This window comes from Excalfactoria chinensis, chromosome 1 (genome assembly GCF_039878825.1).
Source record: "Excalfactoria chinensis isolate bCotChi1 chromosome 1, bCotChi1.hap2, whole genome shotgun sequence".
In the NCBI taxonomy this organism is placed as follows: Eukaryota; Metazoa; Chordata; class Aves; order Galliformes; family Phasianidae; genus Excalfactoria; species Excalfactoria chinensis.
Window position 1 is genome coordinate 174,507,511 of NC_092825.1, and position 16,152 is coordinate 174,523,662.

A 16,152-nucleotide genomic window follows, 5' to 3' on the forward strand; every position below is an offset into this window, starting at 1 on the left:
AGCACTGACAGCACTGGACATCTACTGCTGACACGGGATTTGATTCAGACTTGTGGGAAACGCATGAGTGCAACTCATGTCATGGTCACTTTCTGCTGGTCCAGGAACCAAATTATAGAAGCAGAGAAACTCTTACATGCTCTCACTGCCTGGCTGTTGTTGGCAGGGTCCTCTGGGTCCATCTGCTTCAACCCCCAACTCCAGCAGGGACACCCATGTGCTCAGGGCCATGCTCATCTGACTTCTGAATAACTCCAATAAGGAGATTCTGCAGCCTCTCAGTGATGTTTCAAAGCATCTGAACTATCTGTGCATTCTCCTGCAGGCTGAGATTGCAGTTTCGCCCTCCTGTTACAATATGTTCACGGTCCTAGTGCATACAAAGCACCACTTTAACAATTCCCCATACAGGGCCATAATGTTACCCTATTTCCATAGCTGCACAGTAAAAAGCACTCAGAGGCAGCTTTTTATTAATGGTGAACAGTAGGCATTTCCACTGAAAGGAAGATCTCACAACAGGAATGCTATTACCGAGATTGTATTTTAGATGATCAATTCATGTAAATTGTGTGTAAATTAGACACTGGCCCTTTGATTTCTGGCATGCAGCCGGCAACTTTAATGCTATAATGTCGGGTAACCTTTGTTTGACTGTTTTCTTTTAAAGTTAGCTACAAATCTGAGCTCTCTTTTTCCTCTCTCTTAATTTCCTTGTAAAGCACAGTAGGGTTTTTTAAGAGAAAGGATGTTAACCATATATGAAATCTGCTCTGTAAAATTCAAATTAAAGGGCTGAATTATTAAGAGAAATCCTGCTATAATTCCAAACACTTGCTGTTTAGGAAAAGAACCATCATTCTCCAGAAACTTTTAACAGGAGGAAAATATCATATCAAAGGAAGGAGTCGTAGGAAGAGGGGAAATGATTTCAAACTAAAAGAGGAGAGATTTAAATTGGAGATAAGGAAGAAGGTTTTTTTTTACTATAAGGGTGGTGAGGCACTGGCACAGGTTGCCCAGAGAGTCGGTGGATGCCCCATCCCTGAAGACACTCAAGGTCAGGCTAGATGGGCTCTGAGCACCTGAGGGAGCTGTAGATGGCCTTGCTCATTGCAGGGGAGTTGGACTAGAGGGTCTTTAAGGATCCCTTCAAACTCAGACCACTCTATGGTCCCATGTTTCTGTGAAAGTATTAGTAAAGAGATCTTGATCCTTTCAAATATCTGGGTATGGGGAATGAGATCTCTGCTGGACACTTTAAATGTCTATTTCACCCCAAAAGCCTGGTATTTCCTTTCTTAAGATAAATAAAGATTGATTACTTTTTTTTTTTTTTTTTAAATAAAATCCATCTTCCGACATGTATGCCATCAAACACATCTGGCGATTCTTAAATGCACCCTGCAATTTGTGGCTCTGTAACCAGCATCTGCAGTGCTGTTGGGCTCTATGGAATTTAATTACAGGATCTTTTTGTGCATGTAGGACACCATCAACAGAATTGTTTTTCTTGGTGGAAACAAAACTGCCCACGAGTTCTCCTGAGGGGCTGGGCTACAGAACTGCCAACATACAGACAGGGCCCATTGCGCTAGAATTATGGCTTTATAACAACCTTGTATTTACATACATTGCTGAGGCAGTAAAAACAGCAAACAGATTTTGGAGCGGCAGGCAGCTGAAACATCCCCGCAGGGCACATGCCCCTCACCGAGGCAGGAAGGCAAACCAAGTTAAATCAGCTCCGCGACTGCATTTCAGCAGCAAATTATGTTGACATGATAACCATGCCTACCCATTCCAGTAATAAAATGGGTCCATTTTCAACCTTCCAACCAAGTCCACCCGATGTTCAGGTGGTTTCCCCATCCCACTGCTCTCCCCAGTGTGAACTAGCATGCAGAGGGTGCTGGGAAAAATTCAGTTGCTGTGAAACTGTGAACCAGTTCCTTAGAAAGGTTTTAATTTACTCATCATGAGATGGTTGAGCAATATTGTAAAGAGGATCAAACAAATTCAACACAAGGAGCTGTTCTCATACTTCCTAGGACGATGGCTTGAGGAATGGCTATCCTCATTTATTAAGCATGGAATCAATCAAGGCCATGCTATGTCCGTATACATGGAACAGATGTATTTCCTAGCAATTTATGTAATCTTTTACGTAACACTGCCACTGGAGAAGAGGTGGCTGAATCAAAGCCAAGCATCCAGAAGAGAAGCGAGCCGAAATCTCAGCATCTGAAAATTCATATTGCTGGGCCTTACTCTACAAAGACAAAAAATGTCTCACAGTTGGTTTTGCTCAGATCTCACCGGATTTTGGCTCTGAAAACTAAATTAAATAGTTCTGAAGTTTAAGAGTTTACTAAAGTGTAAGAAAATAAACACAGTTCTCTGAAGTGTATCTTCATAAAAATAAATATCCCAGTTACAAGCGCTGTGCAGGTGAGGCACCTAAAATTTCAGTTTAGGTGAAGGGTTGGAAGAATCTCCAAAGACCCTGGTGCCAGCACATGGTGACATGGGGAGGACTGGGAATTCATCCTGCAACTTCCTCCAGGACCACTGGATTCAAAGACATCACAAGTAACAGCCAAACCCTCAACTAAGAGGTAGAGAGAGTGCAGATAACCACTTGTCCCTGGGGAAACAGAAGGGAAATAAGAGAACTTCTGGGGGAGTCTTTTACTATGAGAGTGGTGAGGTGGAACAGCTGCCCAGAGAGGCTGTGGATGCCCCATCCCTGGAGGTGTTCAAGGCCAGGTTGGATGGAGCCCTGGGCAGCCTGGTCTAGTATTAAATGTGGAGATTGGTGGCCCTGCCTGTGGCAGGGCGTTGGAGCTTCATGATCCTTGAGAACCCTTCCAACTCAAGTTGTTCTATGATTCTATGGTTCTATTATTCTATGAAAGTTGAAAACAACTGAAAAGCAGAAATTATTCTTATATGTATGAGGGAACTACACGGATGCAGTTAAGAAGAAAGCCCTGGATAATGGTTAAAATGTATTTTCGTTAAGGAAACATGACCTGAAACACCAAAAGGAATTGAATGGAAAGCTCTGTGCTTATAGAAGACCTCCCCATTGACTATACTACTTTTTGTTTTGGACTGAAAAAATGTCCTAATCAGGACATGGGGAGTGTTGGACCTTGTCAGCTCACTAAAACAAATACAGTGCAGGAAAGGGGGGCAGGAAAGCAGAAATAGAACAGCCCTTCAAGAAATGCATATCATTTTCCCACTAAGATGTTCTCATGGTTGGGGTCTGTTGTGCACTAGATTAGTTTACTACTAGTTCTACTACATTAGATTAGTTTACTAGTTTACGGCATTAGATTACTCGGCAGTAAGTCACTAAAACCAGATTACACATGCCGTCATATAACCACTGGATAAGAAACTCTAGCACTGCATAAATCAATGCCCTATAAACTTTGGTATTAGACCTTGAAGCACCCAGGCTCCCAAGGAAGCTGTAGGTACACTTTGAGAAGGTTTGTAACGGTTCAGATTCACTCTTCTACATGCACAAGGAATCAAATTACTCACTCACAAAAGGACCGAGGTGTTTGTAAACAGTAATTATTTGTGACAGCTTCAGAAACAGATAAGGGCAACAGCACCATCGCATCAGTGACGGACGTTCAAAATCACCATCTCTTTGCTGCTGTAAATGGGTACCGTAAAACCCAGCTAAGAATTACAGTAATTGTAATTCTATTGGTTTCTACAGAAATAGGATTATCCTAACAGTCAATAAATCAATTTCCTTTTGGAACATTAATGCAATGAGAGGAGGCATGGTTTCACCATTATTTATAGAGCAAACAGCTTTTACACTATTTGCAATACCTATCTGAGCTTTATAGAGTTCATGAGATTTTTTCAAGCAGGCCGCTGGATAAAACCATCTCCAACAATAAATTGCAGAAGAAAACGAGGGGGAAAACCCATAAAGCAATGCAAAACATTTACCACCAGATGGCACGCTGGTACAGGTGCCGCCGTTCTGGCAGGGATGCCGTTCGCACGCGTCGGGGTACAGAACACAGCCAAGTTTCAGCTCTGTCAAGCCAACCACTTCTGCAAAGCTGCTGCGCTTGTTCTGCAGGGGCAGCTCGTTGTTGTTTAGGATGACTGAATCCAGGCAGCCCTGGAAGCCGCTCAAGACCTGTGTGGTTCTCTTGTCGGTCAGGCTGCGGACGTTGTCCACTTGGACCTGTGCTCCAAAATAGACGGAGCTGTCCGTGCTGAGGGTCTGGAAATAGAGGGGGGCTTTGCGGCGCTCGACGTAGCTGTCGTCCAGGGACAAGCTCGTGAAGTTGCGATTCAGCTCCAGGAAAACTGAGTGCCAGCTGCCATCATTGACAGCCCTGCCAGAAATTCCCAGGATCCCCGGGCCAGTCCCGCAGTCCAACTGGAACCACAGTTTGCCATCGACAATCTGTGGGAGGAAAACAGAAATCAAAGTGCTTCAGATTTCTCATAATAAGCTCTCACAGAGAATGAAAACACAGGGGACCTCCAGACTATACAGTGCTAAAGATGGTCTTCTACATGGTGCAGAAACAACAAAATGCTGCGCTTTTACCACAAAAAATAAACACAAGGTAGTGTCATTACTTAGAATGTACTCAAAGACAGTTACTGTAGGCAAACTAAACCCACACATCTTAGCACGGTGTGCACTTGGCCGTAACTTCAGTTCCTGTAAGGATAACAGTAGGATACATACAGAGGAAGGGAAAACCAGGAGGAACACTGAGGTTAAGCCAAGGGATGGTCCAGCACCTTTTAGGTGTGGCAAGGCTAATGAGAGCATCTGCATTACTCCAAGGAGCACTAAGGGTTAAGAAGCACATCTGAAATGCTTGTGTATGAGCATACGTAGAGTCAGGAAGAAACAAAACAAACTGGAAGCTTTGCTCCTCTCCCAGAGTTATATCATAGATATTAGTGACATTGTATGCTATTAGTCCCACAACTGGAGTGCTGGGATAGATGAGTTATTCTAAAGGTAACGAGGGACAATCTCTGGTTCAGCTGCCCTCATTGATACTGCGAGACTTCAACTTCCTGGACATAAACTAGGAATATCATATTGCTGTGACAAACAAGTCTAAAGCATGTTGGAAATCACAGGATGGCTTGGGTTGAAAGGAACTTTAAAGATCATCAAACTCCAAGCCCTCTACTGTGGGTTGGATGCCACCCACCAGATCAAACTGCCCAATGCCCCATCCAACCCTGCCTTGAGCACCTCCAGGGATGGGGCATCCGTAACTTCTCTGGGCAGCCTGTGCCAATGCCGCACCACCCTCTGAGTAAAGAATTTCTTCCTAACTTCTTATCTTAAGTACTGAGTGGGTTAATGAGCAAAAGTGCCCCCCTAGATCTGTTGTCTGAGAAAAGAGAAGGCTTGTAGATGCCCCATGCCTGCAAGCATTCAAGATGCATTTGGATAACAGCCTCAATAACATGCTTTAACTTTTTGTTTGCCCTGAAGCGTCAGGCTGGTGGTCTTTGTAGGTTTTTTCGAACTAAACTATTCTAGTTCTAGTTCTAATTCCAAGATTTTGGTTGGCTAGAAGTCATGTATTTTCCACTGAGACCATACTGTCTGCACTGCATATACTTCACATAAGATGGCTTTATTATTATTACTTTTTCCTCATATTTCTGCTGAGTTTGTGGCTTTAGAGTGATTGCTACGATTTGTTCTGATTGCGATACCAGAACAGGTTGCCCAAAGAAGCTGTAGGTGATCATCACTGGAAGCATTCCAGGTCACGTTGGGCAGGGCTTTGAGCAATCTCTTTTAGTGAAAGATGTTCCTGCCCATGGCAAGAGAGAGAGAATAGATGAGCTTTAAGATCCCTCCCAATGCAACTATTCTATGATATTATGATTATATGTTTCTATGGCTTCATGATTTCTCACTCTCCTTAATGCACCTCACTCAAGAGGGTGGTTTTCAAGAGAAAGTGTCTGAGGGGTTCTAGGTAACAGGCAAAGTGGAGCACTGAGGGGAATGGAACACTGCCGTGCTTATCATTTAATCTGTTCATGCATCAACTGCAAAACAATACAGCCCCTCTTTTCCTGATAGGGAAGGTCTATAAGTAAAACCTGTCAAGAACTGTAAAGGGGATATAGTGATGAGAGCTGATGCAAATACTTACAGACAGTGTTATGAAACTCAGACATACATTCCCTTTAATCTGAAGTCCGTACCCAGGGAAAATCTGACCTAGCATGCTGGGGCAGGCCAAATACAGAGAGAGGGAAGAGGTATGAAGTGCTGCTTTCTTGATTAGCAGTTTATCCAAAGTTTTTTAGGTTCCTCTTATAGATGGCAGATAAGTTTAAAATGGCTGTCAGGGTTAGGAGATAATTTCTTATGACATGTTAATTGGATTCAATATCTCTGAATGCTCTTGCAATTATTTTACCTTTATGTCATGCTCTAGGAAGTATTTATTCCTGCAAATCCCATCTCAAGACAGTTCTATCCCATTATTTATCCCTCTGAAAAGTTCAGACACTGTGTCCTTTAGCAGCCTTCCTTGCAGCAAACTGCACTCTGCACCAATTCACTCATAGAACAATCCTCTCCACTGGCAAAGTGCAGGTGCCAAAGATGCCCATGGATCACTGGCCAAAAACACAAGAACGCATCACAGCTTTGGTGGCCCACTAAGCTGGCATGGCTAACACAGATATGGGAATGTTGCATTCTGCCCATGTCTTTGGACATTTTGGATAGTTTTTGCCATGGCTGACTCCGTAGTCATTTAAAACTGGGATAGCTGGTGACATCCTTCGGCATGTGTCCGAACTGGAGCTCAGACTCTTTTCTTGCAGGCACTCTGACGTGGCTGGATGTTAAATGTAATCTGTAGTAGACGGCATGGTTTCCAGCAAGTGAAAGTTTGAAATTATACCTTTTACTCTAGGAAAACAAATACTCCTTGAAATGCAGTGTGAGTACCATTTGCCATTTGCCAGTGCTCCAGCCTGCTGTCTCCACTGAGCTGGAGTCTACACCATACATCAAAGCAAAAGCTCCTTCCTGACAGTCATATCGTCAGCCCTTGGAGGTTCACAAAACTACCTGGAGAAATAATATGGGTACAGTCTTGAGCTCTGATGTTCCCTGGACTTTGTGTCTCTCCTTGCTCCATCTCAATCTCATGGCCAGCTGTATTTGAACTGGACTGTAACCTCAAGCCAAGTGACGTGGGCCAGATGGGGCACTCCCAGAGTGCTCAGCTGTTCCACAAATGCAAGGTAGAATTTGAGATGCTAAGCACACAACAAGCTTCCTGCAAACATCCACAGCCTAAAATGTCCTGCACAGCACCAGAAGTGACTAGAATGTAGAAAGAGCTAGAAGAACAAAAATTAGGTCCTCCTATGGGTAGCAGGTTATTTTAAAGTCTATGACCAGTAAGATGTAATGAAATTTAGAAGAAATGAGATCTATGATTGTAATACAACGCGTTTGAGAGATGGATATTGCTTGGTACTCCCTCAGCTCAATCAAAAAAGGCTAATGGACATGTAGAAAAATGTCTGGAACATTTTTCATCTAAAACCTTTTCTTGCAGGATTCAAATCTCATCTGTCAACTATTTCTGAAGATTTAAACTGTCCCTATTAAAGCGTCTGCTCAGGAGGAATCTTAGTAAACAAGATGCCTTGATAAACTGAGATGGTTTCCTCGAGGGATGGAGCAATATTCTTTTCGCCCGGTGCAGAAAAACAGTCCACAAACCTTGAAGATGCTGCTCAGAAAGTACGGTCTGTCTCAACGGGAATAAAAATTATGCAGAAAAATACATGCCAAGATCCTACACTTTGAAAAATGGTCATCATTGGATAAGCAGTTAACTTTCTTCTTATTCTAAAGGCTTTTTCCTATGGAAACCATACTACTACTTGTGTATAGTATACATATACCTCCCCTAAGACTACTTATACCCTGAAGGGCCTACTGCCTGCATGTCTATTACCCTTATTCACAGAACATGCTTTTCCAATTATCTTTATAAATACAACACCACATATGAACACCTGGGATAAATATTACAGCATTTATATATGGGAAATGATGATCTAAAATATCTGTAGTGCAAATATGTTTTGTACATCTTTCTCATTCATTTCTCCTTCTTTTTACCAGCAGATGATCTAACACACATCTGAAATGCTGTGCTTCATTCTTTTTATTAAAAAAAAGCACTAGTAACCCCAGCCTTAGGCTAGAGTGAAAGATGGGAAGGATGGTCCAGCACTTGCAGTGCTAACATAAGACATGATAGATACGCGTGGGAATCTAGACTCTGCAGTGCTCTTCCTCTGGGAGCTCAAGCAAGTCAATAGCTTTAGGTCTCCAACAGTATAACAAGGATAACGTCATTTCCCTACCTCACACCAGCGCTTTATGGATAAGTGCATTAAAGGCTCTGACATGCGCAGAGCCCCCTAGCACTGGGACCATAAAAATACTCTCATTAAATGGATGGTCATAGACCTTGCTATAGCAGGGCAGGGAGGAAAAGTTTGTTCTCTGCTGGCTGTCTGCCTCTAGTAGGAGTGAGGAACCCTAAAAACTCCTGTCCTGCCTCCTTAGTGGCCTGGCTGGCCAGGAAAGAGAAAGGTTCTCCACTCAAAGGGCAAAACTATGTCTCCTCTCCTAAGCAAGAACTGCAGATCTTTAATTCAGCAGTTAATCTCTGGTGTTCCCACGATCCTGCATAACCACTGTGATGTTGTGGCACTGCTTCATCCTCAGAGGGGAATCTTAGCTTAATAGCCTGGACCTTGGAACCAAGAAAAGCTGAACTTTAAGTTAACTTCTGATCAAATGAGGTACGTGTAAAACAATTTGTATGAAAATCCCACAAGAGACTTGCCAAGCTTCCAGCTGCCCATCAATTTCTGGGCTTAGTTACACTGTCTCTCATTATACACATTAGGAAACTGAGGTTAATGCCCACTTAAACATGTATGCTATCATAGACACAGAGCTCCTCACCTACACAAAATGAGAGGAGAAGTACAAAGAACACAGAAGGCTCCAAAAGGTGATGCAATCTGTTACATTTCAACGGTTTCATTCAATGGGCAAAATGGAGCCAAACACATATTGTAAATTATATTAGAATATTAGCCTGGCTAAGATGTTTGGCTAACGTCCATGTTTGTGTATCAACATAGGTAATAAAATGATCAAATGGTTCTTCTGAGACCACGTTAGGCTCTCACAGTCCATCTGCAGTCACACACCACGGATATACTGCGCTGCCTACTAATCTATCTGGGGAAATATTTCGTTAGCTGAATTACATTTTGGGTTTGTTTGTGTAAAACGGTATATTTAATTAAAACGTTACTTGTTTCAACTCCAGCCATAGCTGGGATCATATCCAAGCTTCAGCCTTACCCAGCACAAGCCATGCAGCAGTAATGCATTAAAATGTATAATATACACTTAACTAAACCATGCAGAGTTTCCTATTAACTGTCTGGATGGGAGAACATATGCTTGCCTTTTACTATTAAATAGCTACGTTTCTGGCATGAAGACAAACTCTTCCTTTAGCTATTTTTAATCCTTTAAATTCTAGAAATCAAACTGAATCTCAATGATACTCCTTAAAAATAAAAACAAAATATTTAATTGTGTAATTTTTCTTCTGGAATGGCCTCCATTTGTGCTTTAAATTGTTAACTCTTTCCCAGATAGAAGCTCTGTCCGGAGTATCAAATACGGACTTTGGAAATGGTGATACTGTTTTATGCACATGAAATCCTTCCAGAGGAAAAAGAAAAAGCCATCCACCTACAACTCATTTTGCTCCAGTTGTCTCAGAAGCAAGAGTGAACAGTGAAAAAATGTCCAGCCTCTCAAAATCGATGGATGAGTTGTTTTATTTGAAACAGCTGAATAAATAACCCCCTTATTATATTGCACCAACACAGTGTAACTGGTAGGTTTTCAGCAAGCAGTTTGCTCTACAGAATTGATAATTTGTCCAAGGACACTGTGTTATGATTATGAAATATTTCCATCCCTAGAGTTATCACAAATGTATGAGATCCCCAAATTAAGCTGGTCATTTAAACAGTGAAAACCATATTGCAGTATTAAATTTTAAATAGACTGCAATGGAGGAGACTTGCTTGAAAAAATCAATGCCACTACATCCCCCAGCAGTGCTGTTGTTTTTTGCCTCTTCTCCCATGGGTTCGTACTACACGATGTGTCTAAACTTCTTCCAGCTCTACCTTCGTTTGGGCTCAGTGTTGGTGTTAGGCCCTCTGGTGCTAAACCATCAAGACACTTAAGTACATGCTTAAAATTAAGTTATGTGAGTCGTTCCAATTGCCTTCAAATACAGGAAGTTAAGCAAGTGATTAAGTGCTTTGCTGGAGTGGTGCCAGGGTGCTCAAAAGAGTGCAAGATCCCATTTTTTATCCTCTATTTGGAAAGCTTCTCCTCATGTTTAATTTAATTGAAAGCAATGCTCAAATGATAACAACTTCACATTTATAGACCTCTAATTAATCTATTTAATGGTCTCACTTCTGAGTGCCTCCCTATCTCACAACACACGTATCTGTTTATAAGAAAAAATAAAATAAAATAAAAGCACAACCTCTGGGTTACAGATGAAAATATACGCTTGGAAAGTTTAAGGCTAACTTACTTGGAAACATCTTAGTAAGAGACCCCAAAGTGCAGTTCATGAGACAGGTGATATCCCTGAAGAGCCCTGCTATGGCTGCATCCCTTGAACACAGCACCAGTTGCCTGCCACAATGAACCTTTGTAAGGTCTTAGTCTGATGTTCCTTTGCTAAATGAGTTTCATGAACAAAATTACCAATTCCTGATGAAGTGAAGCCACTTCTCCACAAACACATTAAATGTAATGCTCTTTTTTGAACCTCATGCTTATACAGTCTAAGGGCCAGAGCTGGGAAAAGGAGCAGCCCACCACAACAGCAAATCCTTCCCTAACCTAAAAGATGAAAAGCAAAGTGCTAGGCATTAAGTAAGGATTTTCCTGTGTCATTCTCTGCCTGATGAATTGGAGACAGTGGCACTCTTGCATCTATAGCACTGCATACATAACCCTGGACCTTTCTTGTTGAATGTGTGAGGGGTTCAGAGATCTTTGTTAAGTGTCATGAGATCTGAAAATCCTTCCTTATCAACTAGGAAGCAAAAAAGAGGTTAATCTGTGAGACAGGAGCAGAACATCAGCTGCTCTTGTCACTGCTCCTTCAATTATTGCTCTTTCTTCCCAGTATCTTTCAAAGCAAAATGATTAACTGATTGTGGGAACCACAACCAAACCCACAACATTTCTAATCTATAACTATCAACCCAACCCAGACAAATGCAATGACTGGCTCTCATTTATTGTTATGTAATAATACCACAGGTTTATCAGTTCAGAGGCAAAATTCCCAACTTCAAATGGAAATTTCCATTAGGTTGCCTACAATCCAAACATTAGGGAACTTCTCCAGGAGGTGAACAGCCTGAGCTCAATCCATTAACATCAACATATCTCCCATTTTTAGCCTGAAGCACTATCCAGGCCATATGGGAATACAGGTGGTAGGAGAGGGAAGGAGCAATGCCAGTGCTGAAGCCCAGCAACTAGGTCTCTTTTCAGCATACTGTCAAATGAGCTTCATGGAATTCCTGGTTTCCAAGCAGACTTCGGTGGTTGGCTTTAATGAAGCTACTATGATTCTCAGCATGCTTTCTCTGAATTATCTGGGGGCTCTGGACTACTTCCCTAAATAAAGCTCTGACAAACTGCATATAGGATTTTACTGTGGAAATCCATTTACTTTTCACCACAGCAGAGATTAATGTTCTCACATGCATCCACACTTTCCATAAAATTAGGTATAATACCAATGGTAAAAAAATTGTAATCATTTAATCACTTGTAATAAACTAGATGGAAAAGTAGATGGTATACTTGCACTACAGAGTGCACTCTTTTATAATGTTTGAAATAAAATGCTATCTAGAAAGGGCACATTTTTTGCAGCATCACTGTCCTGACCTTCTTGACTCCCTAATTATGACAGCTTTATACATTAAACTCTAACAAAGGAAACTCTCCTATGTTCACTCTAACACCATTTCAGTCTGCCTATGTATAATCTCCTATTGTTTTCAAGTGGTACCTTCCAGAAGGGCCATTTGTTTTCTTTTCCCAAGTATTTTTCAAAACTAATCTGCAGTGTTCTTTACTGATACACATCAAGAGCAACCACAATGAAGGCTCCATAAAAGGTTTCAAGCTTTACCCAGAATGGTTGTGGATGCCCCATCCCTGGTGGCTTTCAAGGCCAGGCTGGACGTGGCTCTGGGCAGCCTGGACTGGTGGTTGATGACCCTGCACACAGCAGGGGGCTTGAAACTGGATGATCATTGTGGTCCTTTTCAACCCAGGCCATTGTAGGATTCTATGATAAGCTTTGTCCTGTACAAATCTCAGCACTGCTGAGAATTCTCAGAGAATGAAAGACAGCATTCCAGCGCATGAAATATTTCAGTCCAACAGCTATAAAATCATTTGTTGCCGATTAATAACTCATCTAGCAATTTTAACATTACCTAAGCATTTTGCCAAAAGAAATCTAAGATTACAAATGCAGATACAAAAGGCACCGTGCCATTTCTTCCACTGTTGAATTTCAGGACATGGTTGAATTGTGAAAGTCAGCATCTTTGTTTTGTACCTTAGAGACTCTAACAGTAATACCATACACTGGCTCTTGGATGAGCCCAGCACTCCCTTTCTATCCAGAAGATATTGTCATTCTAGAAAAACCCAAAAATGAATGGAAAGCTTATCCATTAAATAATGATTGGCAATCAATCTCCAGCTACTTCCTGCCTCTCTGATTTTAATTCCCAGAGCATAGAAGTTTCCTTATTCAGTAGGAGAGATTCTCTAAGCAGTTGGTTTCTGGAATTAACTTGACAGCAGCATGGGCATATTCTCTAACCACAGTCATGGGCACAGGGGAAGAGAAGCTATTTCAGCATGTGTCATTTGGACTATATGGTCATATAAACGGATAAATCTTAGATCATGTGCAGATCAGCTGCTGCATGCAGACACATATAATATTCTTAAAATGAACAGCACCCAATTGAGCAGTTCCCAAGTAAAGTACCACTAACAAGCTGGGTTTTGGTCACTGTTGCAGCCACTGTTGAAATTGGTGTTTTTCCCTGTTAGTATGAAACAGATCAGACTTCATCTTCTCAATCTACAGCTGAAATCAAACAACATTCCCCAAATCAAGAGCCAACAGAAAACATGTAATCAAGAAAAACAACTGCAGAAAAGATAAGTTATTTTAATTACCTTCAGAATTATACAGGGATTCGCTCTGGTGTACATTATAATCCCATTGCTTTGCAGGGTTCGCAGACGTAGAGCCAACTTGAATTCCTCTTTCTTGCTATTCTCAGAAACACGGTATTTAATGTAACTATTCCCAGCAAAGCTAAGGGAAGTGTGGCCTGAAATAACCATTTTGAAAAGACATGTTCTTTTAGTGACACACAAAATATTCCTCAGCTGTCAAGCTAATTTAAAGAATTTAAAGAGCTAATGAGAATTTTTAGGAAGAAATTTGTAAATAACACCCAACTTCAGTGGGAAAAAAAGCCTGCGTCTCTTGCAAATATATATTGCATTTTTTCAGGAAATTATTTTTCATGGGAGAGGAATAGCTCCATTTCTCCAAACTTACAGAACAAAAAAAAGTGATTTCTTCCAAGCATTCACCATTTTTAAGGCTATCTACCCCTGACTGCACCTACCTCTCCTCACTTGATAATAGAGGGAGTGCAAAATGGCCAAGCTTTTACATCAGGCAGTTGATTTATGGGTAGAAAGCCAAGTCTGAGTAGATGCCAGTCAAAGTCAGTTCCATGAAAGCACTGCCCAGAATCATGGTGAAACAACATAGCATTTCCCATGTTCTCTTGGAGAAAACACACCATGTGCTGTCATACAGCCCTGGCACCACTGATGTCAATGGACGGCCATTAGCTCTGCACCACACCCTTTGTATCCCAGGGAATAACACAGTTGCAGAGAACTAACAGATGTCCTCCAAGTTGGTTTTTGGGACGATGTAGTGCTTTTATTAATAAAGACTGGAATTTTGGTCATCAAAATTACAAGCAGAAGAGTTAACTGCAGAGCTCTGTCCATGGCAAGACAACATCTGGCTTAACAACCTTTAGGAACAGCTCTTTATTTTTCTCAGCAGCCTGTTTTACTGATCTGGGATTCAGCAAAGTCAGTTTCAACAAGAAACTGCATTATGCATTAAACTTCATACAGCCTTATATGTAAAAAGCCGATTGCTATGAAGAGATACACTGAGTGCCAGTGCTGGGAAAGTTTAATAGTACGTCTCCTGTTGACTTCAGTGGCACTTCTACCTACAAAAGAAGAATGACAACACTTTTTTTCTTCAAGTACATCCCCCTTTCCCACCGTGATGTGCACCTGAGCATTCGCCAAGCTTTCCTGGTGGGCACTGGCAGATGAAAGGTCTCCGGTTAGCTTCATACCCCACACACTGCATGTCCCCTGGGCATGGCTTCTCCAGACAGGGATCGTTAGACCCTGGGCACAGTCCTCCTGCAATAAGTTAAAATACTGTCAGGGACACCGTGTGAAACAGGATCTTTAGCAGCACAGAAATAATAAAAGAAAGACAGTTATTGATCTCGAACATCAGTACAAGACAAACGTGGCTCAATAACACTAATAACAATTAAATAAAAGTAATCAGGGAAGAGATGCTCTTCAGACAACTACTTAGCAAAATGCTGTTATGATTCCTAAAAGGGTGCCCTGAAATCCATAGCAAAATATTATGAGAACCAGCTGTTTTGAGTGGTAACTGGTTATATATCGCTGTTGTGATGCTCAGGTCAGTCATTAACTCACAAAGCCTCCCATGCAGGGAACTTGAGGATACCAGGAAACAAATTACTCAGAGCTGTGCTCGCCTTTAGCCTCAGAACACTCACGGGAAGTAAATTTTAGGGAGTTAGAGTTCCACAGGAGACTAAATAAGAAAAAGTCACATTTCATAATATGGACTCAAACCTTGCTCAAGAGAGTGTGAATTCAGAACTACTCGTAACTTTAAAAAGGTATTAGGCTGGAGGAACAGCTGTATGCAGTATCTTACATTTGCTGAGAATACTACCATGTCACACAGCTGCATTAAGGATTTTAACATGCAACGTGCTGAGCACACACCAAGGGTTTACCTGAATGCCCCTCAGTGTCACACTTCTTGGATAAAACTTCTTTACAACTTTTCAGAGTGCCTAAATGTTCCGCTGTCCTGATCTTGAGATTTCTGCAAACACTTTGTACTATGTTGCAAAACACAATACAACTTCTGATGCACAATACAGGAATTCTCCTATGAATTTCCCAACAGTAACCTTTTTGTCGATTGTAATAAGGAATTTAGTACATTTGGGGTCAGCTTCTACCTCTGGATGTCTGTATGTAACTGTTACGAAAGTACGCTCTTTCAACTGCAGGAGAAGGCATCCACGCCATTGCTTCTATTGACTTGCAGTCAGGGCTTGAACTGAGAAAGAGCCAGCTGCTGGAATTGAATTTTTGCTTATCAAATTCATTTATTTAAAGTAACACACGCGGGTGGTGATTTTAATGATAGAATTTCAGCCCCTTCCTACACATCCCCTTCTCAATACTGGCCATTCTTTTTTATTGCGGAACCTCAAATTGTATTCAAATACTGTTTTATTTTTTTGAGCATAGGTACCTTACTTACAACGTATGCAGGGAAAAAATCAACCTGTCATAAAGTACATCTCCCAAAGTAATGGAGGGAAGAACCTTATTGCTTTCACACCATAGCACAAGCCAAGCAGGGCTCATTCAGAGCACAAGTGAAATTAGCTGCACTGTAAGTATTTTCTAGAAAAAGAAAAATTGCTGCGGCAGGTTCAGAATGGACACAGGCTGACTACACATAGGGGATGGACTGTAAATGCCTTGCTTCGTGTACAGCACAGTTAATTTAATCCTAA

At 41.5% G+C, this 16,152-nt stretch overlaps 1 protein-coding gene across 10 annotated transcripts in view; it reads right to left on the minus strand.

Annotated features, from left to right (window-relative positions):
• Positions 1 to 16,152, minus strand: part of FAT3 (FAT atypical cadherin 3) — a 399,084-nt gene that overhangs the window by 21,772 nt on the left and 361,160 nt on the right. For all 10 annotated transcript variants that reach the window (XM_072326829.1, XM_072326826.1, XM_072326828.1 and 7 more), the window contains 3 exons: positions 14,579 to 14,713; positions 13,421 to 13,578; positions 3,985 to 4,453 (listed from right to left, as the gene is read on the minus strand). In XM_072326829.1, coding sequence (XP_072182930.1) covers positions 3,985 to 4,453; positions 13,421 to 13,578; positions 14,579 to 14,713 — 762 coding nt within the window. The remainder of the gene's footprint in view (positions 1 to 3,984; positions 4,454 to 13,420; positions 13,579 to 14,578; positions 14,714 to 16,152) is intronic.